This window comes from Oncorhynchus gorbuscha, linkage group LG04 (assembly GCF_021184085.1).
Source record: "Oncorhynchus gorbuscha isolate QuinsamMale2020 ecotype Even-year linkage group LG04, OgorEven_v1.0, whole genome shotgun sequence".
Classification (NCBI taxonomy): domain Eukaryota; kingdom Metazoa; phylum Chordata; class Actinopteri; order Salmoniformes; family Salmonidae; genus Oncorhynchus; species Oncorhynchus gorbuscha.
The window spans coordinates 25624735-25650551 of NC_060176.1; the positions used below are offsets into that span (position 1 = coordinate 25624735).

Consider the following 25817-nt stretch of genomic DNA (forward strand, 5'->3'; position numbering starts at 1 on the left):
TGTGACGCCGCCACATTATGTCTGGGCTCACTTGAACCTGGTAAGTTCTGGGTCCCGTTTGTGTGTGTACGGTCCCTCTTGTCCATTTCCCTCCTCTTCTGTAGTCTCGCACCATCACTTCCTGTCCTGTTTGGAGATGGCGCTCCCGGCCACCGGAGAGCATCTTGGCTTGTTTGTTCAGCACTTCATTACGCCTGTTTGGCTTCATGATGTCCAGCTGTGTGCGGAGAGGCCTCCCGAACATCAGTGCGGCTGGGCTTTCATTTGTTGTGGCATGTGGGGTGTTTCGGTAGGAGGCCAGGAACTTGGCCAGTTTTGTTTGCAAAGTCCCTTCGTCTCGTTTTGCTGCACGGAATCCTTGCTTTAGAGTTTGCACAAAGCGTTCTGCCAGCCCATTGGTGGCAGGGTGGTACGGAGCTGAAGTTGAGTGTTTGATTCCATTTACTGACATGAATCTTGTAAACTCATCACTTACAAAAGCTTGCGCGTTGTCACTTACCAGCTGCAGTGGCAAACCGAAGCGTGCAAACGTTGTTCTGAGACACTCTATCGTCTGAGCTGAGGTGGAGGAGTCAGTGCAAAACACCTCTGGCCATTTGGAATGGGCATCCACTATAACCAGAAACATGTGCTTTTCAAAAGGACCAGCGTAGTCCACATGAATTCTCTGCCATGGCTCTGCCATTCCCATGGGTGGACTGGGACAGGAGCAGGCCTGTGAAAGGTTTCCAAACATCCACTACAGTTCTTTGCCATATTTTCTATCTGTTGGTCCAGACCTGGCCACCAGAAGTGGCTCCTTGCGAGCAGCTTCATTTTGACAATTCCAACATGACCTTCATGTAGTTGCTGCAAGACTCGATGTTGGCATTTCTGGGGTATCATGACTCTCATTCCCCACATCAAACATCCCTGGTACGTTGTAATTTCGTTTCTCCGCTGGAAATACGGAGTCAGCTCCTTTCTGCCAGTAGCTGGCCATCCTGACATGGTGTAGGTGTACACTTTTGACAAGGTCACATCTTTCCTTGTCTCATGTTTGATAACTGTGCTTGTGACCGGTAGTGCCTCGAGCTGAGCGGTATGGAACATGTCCACTGCATCCACCCTCCTTTGCCTTTCTCTTGTACATGGCAGTCTGGATAATCCATCTGCATTTGTGTGGAGGGATGACGGCTTAAACTCAATGTCATACATATGACTGGCAAGGAACAGGGCATATCGCTGTAACCTGGCTGCTGTCATTGCTGGAATGCCTTTCTTTGGACTGAAAATGGAAAGCAACGGCTGGTGATCTGTAACCAGTGTGAAACGCTTGCCATATAGGTATGGGTGGAATTTCTTGACGCCCCACACTAGTGCCAGTGCTTCTTTGTCGATTTGTGAGTAGTTTTTCTCTGCATCATTCAATGTTCGTGACGCAAATGCAACTGGCCTCTCTGACCCATCTTTCAGTGTGTGTGAAAGGACTGCCCCTAATCCATAAGGCATCACAAGCCAACTTCACTGGCATTTCAGGGTCGTAATGCATTAGGACCTGTTCAGATGTTATGAGCCGTTTTGCCTCCAGAAATGCATTTTCACATTGCTCTGATTTAGAGGCTGGAGTACTGCTGAAAGGTTTGGGAGGAATCTTCTGTAGTAATTGATCAGTCCCGTGAAAGATCTCACTTCTGTGATATTTTGTGGTCGTGGTGCCTGTACCACTGCCTCGATTTTGTCCTGTGTTTTGTTCAATCCATTACAGTCAATCTCATGTCCACAGAAGACAATCTTGTCTTTGAAGAACTCACACTTCTTTAAGTTTGCCTGTAGACCATACTCTTTCAGTCTTTTCAGGACCTCTTCCAGGTTAGCCAGGTGCTTTTTGTCGGTGCGTCCTGTTATGATCATGTCATCCAGGATACACTGGGTTCCTGGGATTCCTTGCAAAATCTGGTCAATAGTTCGTTGCCAAATGGCTGGGGCTGATGCAATGCCAAACACCAGGCGGTTATACCTGTATAGCCCTTTGTGTGTGTTTATTGTCAGGTACTGTTTGGAACTCTCTTCAACCGGTAGCTGCAGGTAAGCCTGTTTCAGATCGATTTTACTGAAGTGTTTCCCACCAGCTAGTGCAGCAAAGATGTCATCCAGGCGTGGTAGGGGGTATTGGTCCACATGCAACATTGGATTCACAGTTACCTTGAAGTCCCCACACATTCTAACAGACCCGTCTTTCTTCACAATAGGAACTATGGGTGTGGCCCATTCGCTTCTGTCCACTTTCGTCAGGATCCCTGTATCCTGCAAGCGATCGATTTCCGCTTCCACCTTTGGTCTCAGGGAGTATGGAACAGATCTGGCTTTGCAGAATTTTGGGTTTGCATCATCTCTTAGTATAAGTTTTGCTGTGAAGCCTTTTACTGTTCCCATCTGATCACTGAAAACTGTATTGTATTTATTCCACAAGTGTTCCAGTGTTTGGTCTGTGCCTTTCTCTTTGGACTGGAACGTGTGGAGCATTTTCAAGTCACACCAATTCAGCTTTATTTTTGAAAGCCATTCCCTGCCAAATAATGGGGGGCCAGTTCCAGGCACAGCTGAATACAGCTGTAACTGCTGTGTTTGCCCCCCATAACGCACTCTGACCTGCAACGCCCCCATTGGGCTCAATCTCTCTCCTGAGTATGTCTTCAGCAACACATTTGTGTTCTTCAGCTTGATAGCCTTAAAGTGCTCATTGTAGACAGTAGTGGAAATAATAGACACTGCAGATCCTGTGTCCAGCTCCATTTTGAAGGGTTTGCCTTCGATATCTGGTGTCACCCATATTATGCTACTGCTGGGAGAAGTCACTGTGTTTAACTCCATTGTACCAATTAATCGTTCATCTGAATCACTGCCACTGTTCCCTGCTAGTGCATTCACATACCCTTTAATTTTCTCAGTTTTCCTGTTGTGACTGAATTTGGCTTTGCATGCTCTTTGAATGTGCCCCCTTCTACTGCATTTGTGACAAATTTCGTCTTTGAAACGGCAGTCCTCTGCTCTGTGACCATCTCTGTCACACCTGTTGCATTTTTCGGCCACACGGGGGCGTTGTCGACTGCGTGAAAACTTGTGCAGGGAAATTTGTGACAGGTCGGTACTTCTTTTACTTTGCAACTCAAAAGTATCTTTATTTGCGATTTCCATAGCCACAGCAATTTCAACAGCCTTTGCAAATGTGAGCTCTGATTCTGTGAGCAAACGTTTTTGAATGTGTTCATGTTTCAGTCCACAAACAAATCTATCCCTTAATGTGTCATTTAGGTTCTATCTCAACTGGCAATGTTCAGACAGTTTCTTCAACACTGCTACATATGTATTAACACACTCCCCCTCATTCTGATCTCTCTTGTGGAAACGAAAACGTTCCGCGATGAGGAGTGGTTTAGGTGATAGGTGATTTTGCAATATCTCCACAATCTCTGTGAATGTGTTATTTGAGGGCTTCAGAGGGGCAGTCAGATCTCTTAGCAAACTGTATGTTTTTGGGCCAATTAAACTCAACAACGCTGGCACTCTCTTGTTATCAGCAATGTCGTTTGCAATGAAGTACTGTTCCAGTCGTTCAATGTAAGTTGCCCAGTTTTCTTGCGTGTCATCAAACACATCTATTTTCCCGATGCTAGCCATTCTCTTTACCTCCGGCTCCACGGGTCTTTGATCTGCCGCCTCGTTCTCGTCAGCTCTCCCCTCGTCCTCACTGCTTGCTAGCTGTTGTGCTAAAGAGTCAAAATCTTCCTCTCTTCCTACGAACTCCATCTGTATTCGTGATGCACACTGCAGGTAATCATCCTCGTTGCCATTGTAGTGTCTTAACACTTAGTACTTATTTATGTAATAAGAAAGACTCTGAATACAAGCAATGGAACTGGAGCTTCACATTTACTCAAACAGGTTAGTACCAGAATAACATAGAACACTACTGCGCATGACCAAGGGCGCTTCATCCTTAAAGGGGACATCCGTAATTAACAGAACATAACAATTATGTTGCACCTTTAACCAATAGCCTAACAAATCAACACCTCTTTTTTTTTTTAAAGTATGAAGACATTTGATTGTCTTTATTATGACATCCTCTTTATCAAATTTCTGCCAGTCCGTCCAGCCAGCCCGAGCCGCCTGCATGCTCGACCACCACCAGTCTAGTCAATAACCCTACTCTCTCCCAACAACATTTCCTTCCCACTTTTTGAAAAGAAAGTTTAATAAAACCACTCATTTTTTCCGTACTGTATTCAATATACGGCATCCAGACTTCATGAAAGTTGCCCAGTTAACCCTTAATCCTGTAGAAATCTAGTGATACATAACCTTCCCAACCTTCCAATTAATGGCAATGCATTTCTTAACCACTATAAATACTACGTTACACCGTTTCCTTTGATAACAGTCTCCAGTATCAGAATTTCCATACAAACAAAAACAGGGAGAAGGGATAATCTTTGTAGACATGCTGAGATAAAAGAAGAAGAATTGAGCTCAGGTGCATCCTGTTTCCATTGATCATCCTTGAGATGTTTCTACAACTTGATTGGAGTTCACCTGTGGTAAATTCAATTGATTGAACATGATTGTTCAATGATTGTTCAACGTGTTCAATGATTGTTCAAGGTGCTTTTACACCTGCATTGTTTGCTGTTTGGGGTTTTATGCTGGGTTTCTGTACAGCACTTTGAGATATCAGCTGATGTACGAAGGGCTATATAAATAAATTTGATTTGATTTGATTTGATTTGGAAAGGCACACACCTGTCTATATAAGGTCCCATAGTTGACAGTGCATGTCAGAGCAGAAACCAAACCATGAGATCAAAGGAATTGTCTGTAGTGCTCCGAGATAGGATTCTGTCAAGGCACAGATCTGGAGAAGGGTACCAAAAAATGTCTGCAACATTGAAGATCCCCAAGAACACATTGGCCTCCATCATTCTTAAATGGAAGAAGTTTGGAACCACCAAGACTCTTCCTAGAGCTGGCTGCCCAGCCAAACTGAGCAAATGGGGAGAAGGGTCTTGGTCAGGGAGGTGACCAAGAAGCCAATGGTCACTCTGACAGAGCTCCAGAGTTCTGTAACGTAACATAAGGCTGTAACGTAACAAAATGTAGAAAAAGTCAAGGGTTCTGAATACCTTCCGGTTACACTGTAATGTATTGCGCCACTTTTGTTGTAAATAAGAATAGAATATGTTTCTTAACACTTCTACATTAATTTGGATGCTACCATGAATACGGATAATCCTGAAAGAATCACGAATATTGACGAGTGAGAAAGTTACATAGGCATAAATATCATACCACCCCCCCTCCCCCCAAAAATGCTTACCTCCCCTGTTATTGTAATGGTGAGAGGTTAGCATGTCTTGGGGCAAAAATAAAATTTCACAATGTGGGGGATCCCCCATCCCCATATAAATTTGCATCCCTGCATTCAATGTAGACCCACTTGCACGCCTGCTCCCCCTCCCCTCCCTGGCACTCTAGGGCACCAGGCTGCCCATCATTACGCACACCTGTCATCATCATTACGCTCATCAGCGCTCATTGCACTCACCTGGACTCCTTCACTTTGTTGATTGCCCCCTCTATATCTGTCTGTTCCTTAGTTTGTTCCCTGTGCCAGCAGTATTGTTGTATTGTCATTTCGTTACCCCTGTCCAGACGCTGTTCTTGTTTTTGTTATATGTCCGTCTATCCATTAAATGTTCACTCCCTGTACCTCTCATTTCTCAGCGTCTGTCCTTACACCCACACCCTTTCTGAGTGGTTATGATGTTGCTTAGGGGAGGATGTTTCCACCCAGAAAGGAGATAGTGTGGGTTTTCTCTTGCTGCTTATACTTTTAATAGCTTGCACTCTACATGCACAACATTATAGATATACTTTATACTAATAATGAGATTGTCATTTTATTATGTTTTGATAGAAAAACAACAGGCTTAGTTTGATCTTGTCATCTTGTACACTCCATGGCCAAAAGTATTTGGACACACCTTCAAGTAAGTGGATTCGGCTATTTCAGCCACACCCAATGCTGACAGGTGTATAAAATTAAGCACATAGCCATGCAATCTCCATAGACAAACATTGGCAGTAGCATGGCATGTACTGAAGAGCTCAGTGACTTTCAACGTGGCACCGTTCCTACAAGTCAGTTCGTCTAATTTCTGCCCCGCTAGAGCTTCAACTTTAAGTGCTGTTATTGTGAAGTGGAAATGTCAAGAAGCATCAACGGCTCAGCCGTGAAGTGGTAGGCCACACAAGCTCACAGAACGGGACCTCTGAGTGCTGAAGCGTGTAGCGTGGAATAATCGTCTGTCCTCGGTTACAACACCCACTGCCGAGTGCCAAACTTCCTCTGGAAGCAACATCACCATGCGCAATGCCAAGCGTCGCTTGAAGTAAAGCTCACTGCCTTTGGACTCTGGAGCATGTGGAAACACATTCTCTGGAGTGATGAATCACGCTTCACCATCTGGCAGTCCAACGAAAGAATCTGGGTTTGGTGTATGCCAGGAGAACGCTACCTGCCCCAATGGATAGTGGCAACTGTAAAGTTTGGTGGAGGATGAATAATGTTCTGGGGCTTTTTTTCATGGTTCTAACTAGGCCCTTTAATTCCAGTGAAGAGTCATCTTAACCCTGCAGCATACAATGACATTCTAGACGATTCTGTGCTTCCAACTTTGTTCGAACAGTTTGGGGAAGGTCCTTCCTGTTTCATCATGACAATGCCCCAGTGCACAATGCAAGGTCCAGAAAGGGTTTGTCGAGATACGTGTGGAAGAACTTGACAGGACAGCACAGAGCCCTGACCTCAACCCCAAAGAAATACATTTTGAGATTAATTGGAATGCCAACTACGAGCCAGGCTCGCCCAACATTAATGCCCGACCTCACTAACGCTCTTGTGGCTGAATGAAAGCAAATCCCTGCAGAATTGTTACAACATCTAGTGGAAAGCCTTCCCATCAGAGTGGAGGCTGTTATACCAGCAAAGGGAGGACCAAATCCATATTAATGCTCGTAATTTTGGAATGAGATGTTCGACGAGTAGGTGTCCACATTCCTCTGGCCATGTAGTGTATATTGACACCCTTGCCCTTTTCTTAAATAATTTCCTATTTCTCAACATCTTGCTATTGTATTTTCAACATTCCAGAACCATTTATTTTTTAAATCTAAGATTATATTATTTTATTAGGAAATAAAGACAAATGTCATAGACCAAATGATTGACATCCCGCAGCTAGTCCTTGGTTGCACAGCCTTTGGCCAAGATAACTGCCAACAATAGCTTATTGTAGTCATCAATGAGCTTACTGCACCTTTATATGGATAATTTGGCCCACTCTTCAGAAGCAAACAATTATTCAACGTTTGAGGAGTGCCCTCCACCAACGGCTGTTTTCAGCTCTCTCCATATGGATGTGATGTAGATCTGGACACTCCAGAACAGTCCAGTGTTTCTTCTTGAACCGGGGATTGTGATGTGTGTTGGGGGTTATTGTCCTGCTGGAAGACCCAAAACCTTTAACAGAGACTGGGTTGAACAATAAACTCCAAAACACCTTGATCATCTGCTGATTTCACGATGTCTTGCACACATTCAAGAGCCCCAGTACCAGAGGCAGCAAAGCAACCCCACAGCATTATCAAACCATACCCATGTTTGATTGTGGGGAGGGTGTTTTTTTCTTCTGAGTCTTCCTTTGGTCTTTGGTAAACATAGGAAGACCCCACTGCTGAAGGAGACACTTTTCATAAACCCACCTAAACAAGCATAAATCCTATGTAAAATGTTCTGTGGACCAATTAAACAAAATTAGAGCTCTTCGGCAATAGAAACCAGCTGTGTTTATTGAGGAACAAATGAATCAGCCAATGAAAATAACACCCTCCCTACAATCAAAGATGGGGAAGGTTTGATATTAACATGATGTTTCTTTGCGGACTCTGGTACTGGAAGTCCTTGAACTGTAAAACCCACAACCTTAAACAGAAGGTTTTGTGATTTATAATATTGTAATACTGAATTGCTTAAAGGGTAACTTCAGAACTAGATACTTGTGTTTCAGACATAATTATACACTATAGCAGTATTGTTTTATTTTCACGCCGGGAAGGTTCAACCAGTGACATCATCGGTTGATTGAGCCTGCTGTCTAAAAATTTATGGAGTCATGTTTTGCAGCAATTAAATATGTCTGTCCTTGTTCAATAAAGCCATTGGACTTGTCTCAACAATGTCCTCTGCCAGGACATTGCAGGATATCTAGATTGACTCATTTAACCTGCCTTTGTAAAGACTACAGCCGGACGTGAGCGCTATTACCTTGTCAGATTGTGTTCCCATCCTTGATGGTGGGCTTTTCAAAATGGGGGTTGTAATAGTTTCTACAGGTTCACAGGAGCCATGTCTATCCGCGATTGCTAAATAATTACAATGGCTGCTTCTGACTATTCCTTTTTCCAAGAAGAGCTGGACGACAATTCATTTTTATCTGTTCTTTTACATAGGAATAATACAGCAATATTTATTTGAGCTTGAAAACACTGAATAGGAGTTGAGACAGCAAGAAACACTATTACGAGGCCAGCAAGCAGAGGTGGCAGACTAGACCAGATGGACCAGGAGGGCAAATGACCAACGAGTAAGTTATTTTGCTGTTGGTAGCTAGCTAGCAATATGTTCCCTATTCAATAATCACGCGGACTGGAATATGTCCCGGGTTGCCTCTGAGAATAGCATTAACGTATACACGGACATAGTGACTGAGATAATCAGGAAGTGTGTAGGGGATGTTGTTCCACACTGTGACTATTCAAACCTACCCAAACCAAAAACCTTGGATAGATGGCAGCATTCGAGCAAAACTGAAAGCACGAACCACTGCATTTAACCATGGCAAGGTGACTGGGAATATGGTTGAATACAAACAGTGTAGTTATTCCCTCCGTAAAGCAATCAAACTGGCAAAACGTCCGTACAGAGAACAGTCGCAATTCACCGGCTCAGACACAAGACGTATTTGGCAGGTCTACAGACAATCACAGACTACTAAGGGAAAACCAGCCATGTTGTGGACACCGATGTCTTGCTCCTGAACAAGCTAAACACCTTCTTCACTGCCACCTACACAGCCCACACCCAAGGACTGTGGGCTCTCGTTCTCTGTATCCGACTGTGAGTAAGACCTTTACAGACCAGCTGGCTGGAGTGTTTACGCACATGTTCTCTCATGTTCTCTCACTATCCTGTACCCAAGAAAGCAAAGGTAACTGAACTAAATGACCATCGCCCCATAGCACTCACTTCTGTCACCTCAACCTTATCTGACACCCTAGACCCACTTCAAAATGTCTCAGCTCGACCAATTCTGCTATTTTGTGTGTTTTTTTGTGCCACCATCATTTCCGAGGACTGGAAAAAACTTCTGGACATCAGCATTCACTTACCTCGATCTGGACGAAGACTTCTACGTCTATGAGTCTTCGACACGGGAGATACTCCTTACCTCAGATCAGGCCCTAATCCCTGACACTTGAAAGAGGAAATGATGTCGCTATAGAAGTTGCCATGTGGGCATATTGATGAGACTACAGAACCGCACCTACCTTCTGTTCTACTGGTGCATGTGCAATCACTGGGGAACAAACTGTACGAGCTCAATTCAAGAATATCCTATCAACGGGACATTAATAACTTATTTGGGATAGGGGGTGGTATTTTGACATCCGGATGAAAAGTGTACCCAAAGTAAACTGCCTGCTACTCAGAAGCTAGGATATGTATATAATTGGTATATTTGGATAGAAAACACTCTGAAGTTTCTAAAAACTGTTAAAATAATGTCTATGAGTATAACAGAACTTATTTGGTACGCAAAACCCAGAGGGCAAACCATCAAGTAAAATTTTATTTTGAGTTCACTGTGTTTTCAATTGGTTTTCTATGGGAATCTAGATTTCTGAGGCACCTTGTTGCAGTTTCTATGGCTTCCCACTAGATATCAACAGTCTTTAGAAATTGGTTGATGTTTTTCTTTTGAGTAATGAAGAAGTAGCCCTTTCCTTTCTGAGTGTCAAGCCTAGTGGACTGTTTTGTTTGGGGCGTGCGAACTGAAGCTCACTCCACTTTCGTTGTAAGTCTCTCTGGATAAGAGCGTCTGCTAAATGACTTAAATGTAAATGTTTTATTCGCTATTGAACACAGTATATTCTGTCTTCAATGTTATCGATTATTTACATTTCAAAATACCTAAAGTTGGATTAGGAAAGTTGTTTGAAATGTTTGGACCAAGATTACAGTTAATTTATTAGATCATTTGTAGTCATTTTGGGCGAGTTGGAACTGGTGTTTTTCTGAATCAAACGCGCCAAATAAATGGACATTTTGGGTATATAACAACGGAATTTATCGAACAATAGGACCATTTGTGATGTTCATGGGACATATTGGAGTGCCAACAGAAGAAGATCTTCAAAGCTAAGGCATGAATTATATTGTTATTTCTGAGTTTTGTGTCGCGCCTGGCGAAATATGACTGTCGTGTTTGTATGATGGGGTGCTGTCCTCAGATAATTGCATGGTTTGCTTTCGCCGTAAAGCCTTTTTGAAATCTGACACGGTGGCTTGATTAATAAGAAGTTCAGCTGTATTTTGGTGTATTGCACTTGTGATTTTATGAAAGTTAAATATTTATAATAATTTAATTAGAATTTGGTGCTCTGCCATTTCACCGGATGTTGTCAAATCGATCCCGCTAACAAGATTTGGTCCATAAGAAGTTTTAAGAACAGTAATATACTGATATAAAGATCAGACAGAATACCAGGATGCGTGCTCAGAACATGCACTGGCAAGTGCATTCACTACCATTTTCAACTTCTCCGGGACACGATCTGTAATATCAACATGTTTCAAGCAGACCACCATATCCCTGTTCCCATGAACGCCAAGGTAACCTGTCTAAATGACTACAACCCTGTAGCACTCACAATTGTACTCATGAAATGCTTTGAAAGGCTGATCATGGTTCACATCAACACCATCATCCTAGAAACCCTGAACTCACTCCAATTCGCAAACCGTACAAACAGATCCACAGATGATGCATTCTCTATTGCACTACACACTACCCTTTCCCACCTGGACCAAAGGAACACCTACTGTTCATGTGTGAACTGTTCATAGACTACTATCAGCGTTCAACACCATAGTGCCCTCTAAGGTCAACACTAAGCTAAGGTCCCTGGGAATGAACACCTCCCTCTGCAACTGGATCCTGGACTTCCTGATGGGCCGCCCTCAGGTTGGGAGGGTAGGCAACAATACATCCTCCACGCTGACCCTCAACACAGGGGCTCGTCAGGGGTGCGTGCTTAGTCCCCTCCTTTACTCCCTGTTCACCTACGACTCAGTGGGTGCGCACACCATCATCAAGTTTGCCGATGACACAACAATCACCGACGACGATGAGGCAGCTTATCGAGAGGTCGTCAGAGACTTGGCAGTGTGGTGCCAGAACAACAACCTCTCCCTCAACGTGGGCAAGACACATGAGATTATTGTGGACAACAGGAAAAGGAGGGCAGAACACGCCATTCACATCGACAGGGCTGCAGTGGAGTGGGTCGAGAGCACCAAGTTCCTATCATGGTCCAAACAGACCAACACAGTCATGAAGAGGACACGACAATGCCTCTTCAACCTCAGATCCTCAAAAAGTTATACAGAAGCACCATTGAGAGCATCTAGACTGTCTCTATAATCGGTTGGTATGGCATGGGTCTCCTGGTCGCTGCCGGCTGCGTCAGAGCCTGGACTCAAACCCATAATCTCGAGTGGCATAGCTGAATAAAAAGTTATATTGACTATGTCCATCCTAGCTTGCTCATTAATGTCTTAATCAACATTAAGGATTGCCTCTTATCCACTCATCATCCCCTTATGCCATAGTTTGTACATCTCAAATGGAAATGCGGCTGAATGAACTGTTTCACTGCCAGACAAGGCTCCGCTGATAGCCAGGTGTAGCAGTGGTAAGGTGTTGGGATTGCTGTAGGGACTGCAGTTAGGACAGCTTTACGGAGGCCCTAACAGTTTGTGGGCACCGTTTGTTACTGTTATATTGCAATTAATGTATTGTTTAGCATTGTGTTGTCCTTTGTATTGGCTTTGCTGGCATGCATATTTTACAAAATTGAGTTCGTCCCACCAAGATTTACATGCTTAAATCACCACTGTTGCTGGCTCCAGAAAAAAAAAATTACAATCATGTATAATTACAAAAAATACTGGGTTCATATTTGTATCCAGAAAATTGCCTATTTCTGTTATGGTATTTGGTGTTTTCAGACTCCTCGGCACACCGCCTGAAATTTCATTCTGTTTTGGTGGGATGGAGCTTTGTCCTGCACTCTTAGAAAAAAGGGTTCCAAAAGGGTTCTTCCGCTGTCCCCATAGGAGAACCCTTTTTGGTTCAAAGTACAACCCCTGTGTTCCATGTAGAACCCTCTGTAGAAAGAGTTTTACATGGAACCCAAAAGGTTCTACCTGGAACCAAAAGGGTTCTTCAAAGGGTTCTCCTATAGGGACAGCCGAAGAGCCCTTTAAGGTTCCATTGTTCTAAGAGTGTGCTTGGTGACATCAATGGGTGGTAAATTAGTTCATTAACTATTAAGAAAGAAATGACCAAACCTCTCTGACAATAACAGATAGTTTTCAGTTTCTACTCCCTACTCAGATGACTCCTAAGCAGTCCTATTACAATTCTTGCCGGAGTAATTGCTATTTTTGTTTCTTTTTGACCATTTTAATTGAAACCAATCACAGTAAGGTACTTAATTGTGAGCCAGAAATGATTTGATATTGAGATAAAAATGGCTGCATTGGACCTTTAACCACCACATGCAAAACATGACATTTTTCCTCCCTTGATATTGACTTCTCTTCGTCAGAGTACACAGAGCGGTGCGAGTGCGGAGCTTGATAGGGATCAATTCATATGAAAGGTAAGTTGAACACCTTCTGCAACGTGTTTCTGTTAAGTTGACTAACAAAATGTACAGCATGCATACCGCACATGAATATGACACTTTACGTAAGGTTATGTACCACTGAAATATGGCTCACGTGAGTATGTGTCTGTGTAGTTCCACTGCAGCCGGCTAATTAAGGTCTTTCCTGAAATCTGATAATGTGGTCTTCTTCTAATTTACAGTTCCATCTTCATCTAATATGTTTCAAATGTCACAATATGGCTATGGCGTTTTTGTGTTGGTGGTTTCTTTTTTTGTGTTGGTGGTTTATAAAGCAGCCTCTTCCCAACCTGGTGAGTATAGACCAATGTGTAGACTAACTCTAATGTATTGAAATGTCTCTTCACACTCCAAATTCACAATATTCAAATATTGTTTCTTCCCTGGATGTTTAGTAAGTCTTTTAAATAGAACAATTTGTGTCTATTACAGTATTACAGTATAAACAATGGATGTTTAGTCATGCTTATTGGTATTCCAATTGCAAGTGATGCCATTTTGTGCTCAATTTGCTGAATGTTCCAGGTCTATTGTTGATTAACATGACAAATAAAATACCTATATATGCTGTAATGTGTTACTTTGACCTATATTACATGTGCATGTTTTATTTTTTAAAATATGTTTCCTCAATATACATTGACAACAGCTTTCATGGTGGTGGACTATGACACGTTTTGTAGTCCAGTGGTGTTCTTGGCAAACAATTTAGTACTTATTACTAAATGATTAAATACATTACATGAGTGTATATTGTCATCGGGACTGTTTCCTAATTTAATGAGCATGAAAGTATGTTTTGTGTTTAGTTTTGTATTAAGCTGAAGTAAGTCATGGAATACTGTTCAGAGATCGCATCAACTGATTGTTTCAGATTGTATGGGTGTTTGTGAGAAGCCCCAAGGAAAGGATGCAACCGATATGCCACTTTGTGTGGATGAAAAATGTAAGTAAAAGCCTACAACAAAAAAAATTCTAACAGTAGGTTCAACTATTTTTTAACTAGATTTATTGTACCCTGTTTCTCTCGCAAGAGCAAATGAGTTTGTGTTAAGTTTCTTGCCATGCTTCCAGGGCATGAACGCTTCTGCACTTATCAAATATCCAGTCTTACACGGATGTGTACTTTAATAATGGAAATAAGTCACATCCAGCAGTGCATCGATTTACTCTCAAGACAGGTGTCATTTTCATTCACATGGAACACAACCTGCAAACTTCCTGACTTGTCTGGATTTTCAGGTAATTTTGATACAGCAAAGTGCCAATTCTCGAACCTTGATGTCCAGCTGCTGAAAACACTATTACAAATCTGAGGAACACATTTGCATTAATTCATTTCAACTTCGTTCAGGTTATTCTCAAATGTTTGAAACAAACATGGCCCATTTGCCCCGAGAGGAATCGTGTGCAGATGATCTAGTCTTCTACTGTCATTAACCAAAATAAAGCATGTGTTTTTACTCAGTGTATGTTGATTTGACCAATAGCCTGGACTCTGTTCTCTACTTACAGATTGTGCCATCAACATCAAGCTGCCATATGTTGACAACTGCAAAGACAGACATCTAATACAATGTGTGGATCAATGGACCTTTATTAAAATGACAAATCAGTCCACTACTAGTCAGGCAACTACTATTAGAATTGAAAATAAAGTCACAACCAAATCCTCACGCATTGCGAGAGAATGTGATTCTGAAAACGTTGGACTGACTCATGAAAATAATAACCTGACCTCTGTTGATGCATTTGTCAGAAATTGTAAAAGAAAGGCAAAACCAATCATGACTGGTCAGCAGTTACGTTCCATAAAAAAGTGAGTCCACGTATAATTTGAACTGAAATCAGGGCCGGCCCTAGCCTTTTGGGGGACCTAAGCAAAAGTGTGTTGCTTATGTCACCTATGCCTAGGGCCGGCCCTGGCTGAAATGTATTTTTAATGTAATTTGAGCTATGTCAATGTCTGACTGAAAGCTAAACATATTTTCATGGATTCGTTTTGGGCTGAATTATTCAGAAATGTGATTTATTTTTATTTTTATATTCCCTACAACAGCATATTTCACAACATTACCAAGCAGGGACCTCAGAGAGTGATTCTTGACAGCATCAAAGGTTCAGTGACATCACATCAGAAGAACAATTTGCTAATGTTTAGAATGGCTCTACCCTCCACCAATAATGTAAGCATCAACGAAATGGAGTGATGGAGAGAGAGAGAGGTCAAAAGCAAAATGGGGAGATAGTCAGTAATCTTTCTTCATCTCCACCAGGCCACGTTGGAGAAGATGGATGACATTTGGTTGGAGATTCCTACTGAGGCCTTACGTGTTTTCCTGGGAGACACGGCAGAGGAAGTTAACCTGGGAGTATTTTGGTTTGAGAATGACAGCCTGTTCCCGGTAAAACAACTACAACATCTCAGAGATTACTAATGAAACAGTCCTGCACTCATAACACACAGACATATTTCAGGACATCCTGATTTTAACAAAAGCACAGAAAAACATCTGTGGTACTTTCTCATTTAACACCAGTTTATGAATCATGTGGTGACAACACATTTTTATTTATTTATTTCACCTTTATTTAACCAGGTAGGCTAGTTGAGAACAAGTTCTCATTTGTAACTGCGACCTTGCCAAGACAAAGCATAGCAATTCGACACATACAACAACACAGAGTTACACATGGAATAAACAAAACATACAGTCAATAATACAGTAGAACAAAAGAAAACAAAAAGTCTATATACATTGGTACCAACATTATCTGATGGAGTGCACATTTCAATGAAGCCCTTAATCAAACTGCATCGTGACAGCCTGCTACGGAAAGTAGCTCTATGAGCACGTTTACAATTTCTCGGAAAGACCCAGCAACCACTTGTATTGCTGTCATCTGTGTAAAGTTACAATGCAAACTGACTGCCTGATCTCCTACTTCATTCATTCATTGTCATGCTATTAGGCTCGCTACCAGTAACACTATGCTCAAAATACACTACAACACAACTTGTGGACACAACATCAGATAAAAGAGAACAAGTTCACTGAGAAATAAGTGATTGTTGTTGCGTGTTGTTGTGACTCAAACATCGTACCCAGTGCCTATAGAAAAAAATATCCTTGAAAGTATTTGGTTCTGAGGAGAATTGTAGTCCTCTTTGACATTTCTTATTAACTTGTATAGAGCATGTATATCCTCTCTTCTGATCCCTACTAGGTGGAGGAGAACAACACTGAGCTCCTAAACAGTCGAGTGGTATCCGTCGATGTGGGAGAGGACATCTCAGGCCTCAGTAACTATCTTAAGATCACGTTCCACTTCCAGAATGCATCAGTGGTTAGTGAGCAGTGCATACCTACATCACAATCAACCGTCACACTCTCTTTTTTAAATATTTGTTATGTTTTTGTACTGTCACCTGTCAAAAAACTAGCAATCACTTTACATCTCCAATAATTCATGTTTATGATATGGTGTGGATTGGAATAGGAGAAGGGTCTAATCAGGTTCTATTCTCTCTGATAGGAAAACAAATCACTAGCATGTGTGTTCTGGGATCTGGAAAATGGTAGTATTATTTATTAACTAAACGAAATAGTTTTATGATGCACAATATACAACCAAATGAAATGTTGAAAATGTTTTACTGTATCTCTTTGTTACACAGATACTGTTGCACATTGGAATTCCTCTGGATGTGTCACTGAGACAAAGGAAAATGAAACAGTGTGCTCTTGTAACCACCTTTCATTCTTCGCTGTACTTATGGTGAGAAATAACTTCTTAACCTAACTCTTAAAATATGTTGTGACCTCACTTTAACTTTCTTTTGATCAATTGATTAAGGGCTTGATTCAAACTGTATTACGGAAGATCTGCGTAGCACCACTGAGAGTTCAGTGCAATGTTCCCACGTTCGCGGAGACTGCATTCACGCTAAGTGACTTGTTTGTCCGCTCAATCGGAAATTACCTTTCATTTTCAATTGTGCAGTACCACGATACGGATGAATTTCAACCCAAAATGAAACACTCAACCAACGTGTGATCTAGCCACTGTGTGTTTTGTTGACTGCAGTCTCCGGTCAGTGGCTCCAGTGCCAGTCTGAGCTCCTCCTCTGTGTGGTTGCTGACGTTGTTGTCCAGGGTGGGCTGTGGAATATCCCTCTGTTTCCTGGGTCTGGCTCTCCTCATCCACCTCAGGTCAGATTATACTGAAAACGAATACTTACAGTATGTCTACAACATGCAAACAACGAGCCACCACACACAATGCCACTCAAACAGAACATCCTCATTGGAAAAACTCTTTTTACATCAGCAGTTGTCACGCACTGCTTTTACAGACACATGACCCCAAAGAGGAAGCAGAATGAAGCTAGAGAGGAACTGCCTTAACAATGAGCTTTGCTATGTTGTTGATTTTGAAAATAGATTTCAATCTCTTCTTCCCCCAGAAGGGGAAAATCTGATGATTCCCTGTGCATCCACATCCACCTGTGTGTGGCGCTGCTGTGCCTCAACCTAACCTTCCTCATCAACGACAGCCTAGCCTCTCTTGGTGTCCATGGCCTGTGTGTTGCTACGGCAGCAGCCACCCACTACTCTCTGCTGTGCACCCTCACATGGTTCTCCCTGGAAGGCTTCCACCTCTATCTGCTCATCATCCGGGTCTTCAACATCCACGTCAAGAGATACCTCCTCAAACTGGGCCTGGTAGGATGGGGTGAGTGCAGTAAGTCAATGGGGAGGACAAGTATGACTGGACTTTACCTGATCAATGAGAAGTGAAACTGTTTCACCAAGTTGCACATGGTATTGTCCAGCTTGATCAGCTCCTAGCTGGAGGTATCTCTGGATCCTTCCAGCTTTCATCACTTTAAGGAATCAACGATGTCTCTTGGTGTTTGACTCAACGGGGGAACCACATCTCTTTCAGGAATACCTGGCATAGTAGTTACCATAATTGTTGCTTGTGGCAAATATGGAGAATACAGAATATACCAGCAAGACGGTGGTGCTATTCAAATGTAAGTTATATCATGATATTGATAATGATGTGTTTTCAAATCCCCAAAGACTCCCTTACTCTCTGTAAAACATTTACTGAATGTGTCCCTGTCTGTGTATGTATGTGATTGTGTCTGTGACTCTCTCCGTCCGTCCGTCCGTCCATGCGTAGGTGCTGGCTGACTGACTCTGCTCTGACCACGGTGTCCTTCTCGTACTTCGTGCTGACATTCGCGGTGAACATGCTGTGCTTTGGGTGTGTGACAGTGAAGGTGGTGAGGGTCCACCGTCAGAGTCCTGTCCTGAGGGAGAGGGGTATGAACAGGGGGACAGTACTCAGTCTGCTGGGTCTGGCCTGGCTCCTGGGGGTCTCCTGGGGGGTCCTGCTCTTCCAGTTTGGACCCCTGAGGGAGACAGCCTTCTACATCTTCTGCACCATCAACTCTCTCCATGGTGAGATAAGATACAGCCCTTATTCTCATTCACATCAGGTGCACACATTCATACACAGTAGTTCTGTGTACAGGAGCACAATCTCATGAAAAGTCAATGATAAAAATCTCATCATGGTAAATGTTACTGCTGATAATGCAATAGTACATACACTACAGGTCAAAAGTTTTAGAACACCTACTCATTCAAGGGTTTTTCTTTAATTTTTACTATTTTCTACATTGTAGACATCAAAACTATGAATTAACACTTGGAATCATGTAGTAACCAAGAAAGTGTTAAACAAATCTAAATATATTTGAGATTCTTCAAAAAGCCACCCTTTGCCTTGATGACAGCTTTGCACACTCTTGGCATTCTCTCAACCAGCTTCATGAGGTACTCACCTGGAATGCATTTCAATTAAAAGGTGTGCCTTCTTAAATGGTACATTTGTGGAATTTCTTTCTTAATGTTTTTGAGCCAATCAGTTGTGTTGTGAGAAGGAAGGGAGGTATACAGAAGATAGCCCTATTTGGTAAAATACTAAATCCGTATTATGGCAAGAAGAACTCAGATAAGAAAATAGAAATGACAATCCATCATTACTTTAAGACATGAAGGTCAGTCAATACAGATATTTACAAGAACTTTGAAAGTTTCTTCAAATGCAGTCATAAAAACCATCAAGCACTATGATGAACTGGCTCTTATAAGGACCGCCACATGAATGGAAGACCCAGAGTTACCTCTGCTGCAGGCGTTAAGTTCATTAGAGTTGCCAGCCTTAGAAATTGCAGCCCAAATAAATGCTTCACGGAGTTCAAGTAACAGACCCATTTCAACATCAACCGTTCAGAGGAGACTGTGTGAATCAGGCCTTCATGGTTGAATTGCTGCAAAGAAACCACTACTAAAGGACACCAATAATAAGAAGAGACTTGCTTGGGCCAAGAAACATGAGCAATGGACATTAGATCAGTGGAAATTTGTCCTTTGGTCTGGAGTCCAAAGTGGAGATTTTTGGTTCCAACCGCCATGTCTTTGTGAGACGCAGTGTGGGTGAACGGATGATCTCCGCATGTGTATTTCCCAACGTGAAGCATGGAGTTTGACTTCCGGCACCGACAGAGATGGCCGCCTCGCTTCGCGTTCCTAGGAAACTATGCAGTTTACCCTCCAAGCTCGTCATCAAGCTCGAGACCCTGGGTCTCGACCCCGCCCTGTGCAACTGGGTACTGGACTTCCTGACGGGCCGCTCCCAGGTGGTGAGGGTAGGCAACAACATCTCCTCCCCGCTGATCCTCAACACTGGGGCCCCACAAGGGTGCGTTCTGAGCCCTCTCCTGTACTCCCTGTTCACCCACGACTGCGTGGCCACGCACGCCTCCAACTCAATCATCAAGTTTGCGGAGGGCCCTCGGAGTTTGTGAGGGCCCTCGGAGTGTGGTGTCAGGAAAATAACCTCACACTCAACGTCATCAAAACTAAGGAGATGATTGTGGACTGCAGGAAACAGCAGAGGGAACACCTCCCTATCCACATCGATGGAACAGTAGTGGAGAGGGTAGCAAGTTTTAAGTTCCTCGGCATACACATCACAGACAAACTGAATTGGTCCACTCACACAGACAGCATCGTGAAGAAGGCGCAGCAGTGCCTCTTCAACCTCAGGAGGCTGAAGAAATTCGGCTTGTCACCAAAAGCACTCACAAACTTCTACAGATGCACAATCGAGAGCATCCTGGGGGGCTGTATCACCGCCTGGTACGGCAACTGCTCCGCCCTCAACCGTAAGGCTCTCCAGAGGGTTGTGAGGTCTGCACAACGCATCACCGGGGGCAAACTACCTGCCCTCCAGGACACCTACACCACCCGATGTTACAGGAAGGCCATAAAGATCATCAAGGACAACAACCACCCGAGCCACTGCCTGTTCACCCCGCTATCATCCAGAAGGCGAGGTCAGTACAGGTGCATCAAAGCTGGGACCGAGAGACTGAAAAACAGCTTCTATCTCAAGGCCATCAGACTGTTAAACAGCCACCACTAACATTGAGTGGCTGCTGCCAACACACTGACACTGACTCAACTCCAGCCACTTTAATAATGGGAATTGATGGGAAATGATGTAAATATATCACTAGCCACTTTAAACAATGCTACCTTATATAATGTTACTTACCCTACATTATTCATCTCATATGCATACGTATATACTGTACTCGATATCATTGACTGCATCCTTATGTAATACATGTATCACTAGCCACTTTAACTATGCCACTTTGTTTACATACCCATCTCATATGTATATACTGTACTCGACACCATCTACTGTATCTTGCCTATGCTGCTCTGTACCATCACTCATTCATATATCCTTATGTACATATTCTTTATCCCCTTACACTGTGTATAAGACAGTAGTTTTGGAATTGTTAGTTAGATTACTTGTTGGTTATTACTGCATTGTAGGAACTAGAAGCACAAGCATTTCGCTACACTCGCATTAACATCTGCTAACCATGTGTATGTGACAAATAACATTTGATTTGATTTTGATTTGATTTGGAGGAGGAGGTGTTATGGTGACACTGTCTGTAATTTATTTAGAATTCAAGGCACACTTAACTAGCATGGCTACCACAGATTTCTGCAGCAATGTGCCATCCAATCTGGTTTGGGCTTTGTGGGACTATCATTTGTTTTTCAACAGGACAATGACTCAACTCCCTTCAGGCTGTGTAAGGGCAATTTGACCAAGAAGGAAAGTGATGGAGTGCTGCATCAGATGACCTGGCATCCACAATCTCCAGACCTCAACCAAATTGAGATGGTTTGGGATGAGTCAGACTGCAGAATGAAGGAAAAACAGCCAATATGTGCTCAGTAACTCCTTCAAGACTGTTGGAAAAACATTCCAGGTGAAGCTGGTTGAGAGAATGCCAGGAGTGTGCAAAGCTGTCATCAAGGCAAGGGGTGGCTATTTGAAGAATCTCAAACATAAAATACATTTTGATTTGTTTAACACTTTTTTAGTTACTAAATGATTCCATATGTGTTATTACATAGTTTTGATGTCTTCACTATTATTATACAATGTAGAAAATAGTACAAATAAAGAAAAACCCTTGAATGAGAAGGTGTTCCAAAACTTTTGACTGATAATGTCGATCTAGGACTATGATGGATGCAAAACATATTTACATTGGTGTAAGTAAAAACATGCCTTTATAAAACACTGTAGGTAATGTCCTGGTTGTGGCATTGACACCAGATGACCAAACCAGTCAAATAACGTTGTCAATGGTCAGGGACCTACAGCTACACCAATGTGTCTCACTATTGTATACAAACACAGACTTATCCAAGAGCAGCTCTTGTAATTCAGTAAAAATGTTTATTGCACCCTACAGGCCTCTTCCTCTTTCTACGCTATTGGGCTTTAACTCGGCCAGAGAAGGCATCTATCTCCAAGGCAACCACTGTATCTTCTTGAACTGAGATGCAACCAGCCTTATAGGCCAGTCCCTGACTAACACGGTTAAACCTTTTACTACCAATACCACTGCATTACCACAGAAGCACAATATTTAGTATGTTGGTTTATAACATTCACTATAGGCAAACCTAGGTTTCCAGGTTTGCTCGTAAACTTACTGTGCTCATAATACTTTTTTTTCAGAGTTGTGCTGTTTATTGCTCTTTGTGTGCATATTGTTGTATTTTGTGACATATCTTCCATGCATATTCAGTGTTGATGTGTATAGTCCTAGGCAAACAGGGAACACATCTGTTAGGTTCAAATGAGTTTCATCTCTGAAAATAATCAAATACGTTTGGATACCCAATCGATCACTCACCGTCGTACACGAGGGTAAGATGATGTGGTCGACTGTGAATTGGTGCCTTTCTGTGTCTTTGACTGTTATCAAAAACCCTCTGAAAGATATGCCCTTTTTTAGTCCATCTAACATTTTGGAGAATTTTAATTCCCTTTTGGTTTTTGCAGAAAAGGCGTACAGTATATAACCTCCTAGCCTATGGGCTACCTGAGAGAACATTAGGCCTACAAGTAGATAGTACCTTAGCATAACACCATATTTGCAGGGATGGGAAAACATTGTTTAGAAATGAAATTATTTAGATTGTGTAAACTTTATTCTTTGTTTAAATAATTCGTGTAAATAATTATTCCATAAGAATTTGAAAGGGGGAGATGCCCCACAAGCCTCTGGGGTTTTCTACCTCTTCTGCACATGCTGTTTTTGTTCTCCTTTTACATTGTGATCAGATTGTTTTGTATTTTCTTGTGCCATTTAAAAAAAAGAGGAAATAGATATCTTAGAGGCCCTACTGTGTCATTGATATTGAGGGGGTTCTATTGAAACCTATGACTACTTTCTCCCCTCCCAAACATCGAAGTCATTGTGGAAATATACTGCTGCCTTTTGGAAGACGAGGTTCAGTGTGAAAAAGGTTCAGTGTGAACAGAATAAAAGAATGAAGAAACCCAAACTGAGCAAAAAGGAGCTACAATCTCTGAAAAAAGCTACAGACAGAAGCAACCATTCCAATTCGACAGGCGAATCTCGTACACAATTGATTGTGATGAACTGTCTTTTGCTGGTCATCATTCTCCCGTCGACATTCAGAAAGTATTTATACCTTTTGACTTATTTTACATTTTGTTGTGTTACATCCTGAATTCAAAATGTATTAAATGTGGGGGACAAATTCACCCATCTACCAAATAATGAGTGTAAAAAAATGTCTTTAAAACATTTTGCAAATGTTTCGAAAATGAAATACAAAAATATCTCATTTACACAGGTGTGCAACATTGCTACACATTCTAATATGACCCGTGGTCCTTCTAGCAGTCTCGAAGGACAAAATGCCCACAGTCATCTAGCTACAGTAGGTAAGAGATTAATATGTTTATTTGATTGATAAGACTGAACTAGATCAAAGGTAATTCAATAATCAAGACTGCGTTGTACCTTTTAACCAAAAGCTTAACAAATGAACAACTCGCAACCCTCCTGCTTTGTTCCGGTCGAATTGGATTCATTTGCAAGTTGTCTCTCTGAAAAATATAGTTAATATAATCTGATTGTCACAAGGTTCCATGACTTTGTCCACGTGGGGCATCTGAACACACCAAATGCATTTTGATGATTTTCATAACATGTTGAGTGTTTTATTATCTTTACACCTGTGGTGTTCCTGGTCAAAAATGACCGGTCATTAGAAATGAATGGGTGAGATTACAATTAGTGTATAAACTTGATTTCAGGCACATGCCCATTCATCAGATGGACACACTTCCCCTCCTAGACCCCCACATGCAATTGTGTTTGAGCGCACACACACACACACACACACACACACACACACACACACACACACACACACACACACACACACACACACACACACACACACACACACACACACACACACACACACACACACACACACACACACACACACACACACACACACACACACACACACACACACACACACCTCACCTTTCCCAGTAGAATCTTTCCCCCACAGGAACCACACCTGTTGGCATTCTCACAAACAATCACAACATTGTTTCAATAATATATAGAGGTATATAAAACCTTTTTGAGGTCTTGCTCACAATTCATTCTGTGGAATCACAATGACCAAATTATATACTATATTTGAGGCTCTTGATCATATCTTTGATCATGACACTGGTGAGGAGGAGAGTCCTTGTTAAGCTTTGACACAAAGTAGTCTGTGATAAATAGCACAATATGTTTCATCTGAGTACTTGTTATAGTCAAAATAATCCACACATTATGCTTTTTTTAACGGATAAACGAGTTGAGCTCAGGTCGTTGAGGCCTACAGGCCATAAATAGCAAATAGAAGTACATAAATTGTAATGTTCACAAGAACGTAAGATAAAAAGATCTAACACAACATTGGGTGATTCATATATGTATTATTAGTGATTTTATAATCAGCTATAATGGGGCAGTCAGTTTGAACCGGGAACACACAATTAATGAACATGACACGAACACAACAGGAGGGTTAAGACATCCTCTATTTCAAATTTCAGTCAGACCACCCAGCCAGCCCGAGCCGCCCGACCCACACCAGTCTAGTCAATAACTAAACTCTTGCCCCAACACAATTTCCTTCCCACCTTTTTTTTCCCCAGGGAAAGTTTTGGAAACAAAAGTTTTAAAAAATAATTTAAAAAACGATTTTTGTCATACTGTATTCCACATAAGGCATTCAGACCTTATGAACGTTTCCCAGTACACCTTAATTATGGAATAAAACAAATCCAGTGATGTGTACCTTGACATTCCTGCCATCCATTGTGACGGTGTGGGAGGATAATCAACCTTCCACTTATTGGCAATGCATTTCTAGGCAGCTATAAATGCTAGTTTACACAGTTTCTTCTGATAACAGTCTCCAGTATCAACATTTCAGCACAAATGAAAAACAGGGAGAAGGGAGAATCTGTAGACATGCTGAGATAAAAGAACATCCTCTTTGCCAGAATTCAGCCAGCCTTCAGCCAGCCTTCAGTCAGCCTTCACAAGACCATAAAATATACAAATAGAAGGAGCTCAAAAAGTATTGGGACAGAGACCATTTTTGTTGTTTTGGCTCTACTCCAGCACTTTTGAAATTATATAATCAGCATGAGATTAAAGTGCAGACTGTCAGCTTTAATTTGAGGCTATTTTCATCCGTATCGGGTTTTAGAAATTACAGCACTTTTGTACATAGTCCTCTTATTTCAGGGGACAAACAATATTGGGAAATTCACTTATACACTACCTGACCAAAAGTATGTGGACACCAGCTCATCGAATATCTCATTTCAAAATCATGGGCATCAATATGGAGTTGGTAGCCCCTTTGCTGCTATAACAGCCTCCACTCTTCTGAGAAGGATTTCCACTAGATATTGGAACATTGCTGCAGGGACTTGTTTCCATTCAGCCACAAGAACATTAGTGAGGTTGATCACTGATGTTGAGTGAATAGGCCTGGTTCGAATTTGGCGTTCCAATTCATCCCAAAGGTGTTCCATGATGATGTTGATATCAGGGCTCTGTACAGGCCAGTCAAGTTCTTCCACACCAATCTCAACAAGCCATTTCTGTATGGGCTTCACTTTGTGCACAGGGGCATTGTCATGCTGAAACAGGAAAGGGAAAGGGCCCCAAACCACGAATAACAGCCCTAGACAATTATTCCTCCTCCACCACACTTTACAGT

At 42.1% G+C, this 25817-nt stretch overlaps 1 protein-coding gene across 1 annotated transcript; it reads left to right on the top strand.

The window, feature by feature from the left end:
- The first annotated feature begins 12993 nt into the window (after nt 1–12993).
- LOC124033164 (adhesion G protein-coupled receptor G3-like) lies at nt 12994–23284 on the top strand. The gene is made up of 15 exons (XM_046345124.1): nt 12994–13047; nt 13257–13367; nt 13949–14020; nt 14149–14316; nt 14590–14893; nt 15134–15260; nt 15351–15479; nt 16303–16422; nt 16612–16654; nt 16754–16854; nt 17164–17288; nt 17543–17811; nt 18025–18115; nt 18268–18548; nt 21947–23284. Exons 1-15 carry the CDS (start codon nt 13041–13043, stop codon nt 22027–22029), a joined length of 2031 nt encoding a protein of 676 aa, XP_046201080.1. The 5' UTR covers nt 12994–13040; the 3' UTR covers nt 22030–23284.
- The last annotated feature ends 2533 nt before the right edge of the window (nt 23285–25817 follow it).

Coding starts and splice junctions, on each gene's coding strand:
- LOC124033164 (XM_046345124.1), top strand. Junction 17,289..17,542: donor GCTCTCCTCATCCACCTCAG/GTCAGATTATAC, acceptor TTCTTCCCCCAG/AAGGGGAAAATCTGATGATT. Junction 18,116..18,267: donor GACGGTGGTGCTATTCAAAT/GTAAGTTATATC, acceptor GTCCATGCGTAG/GTGCTGGCTGACTGACTCTG.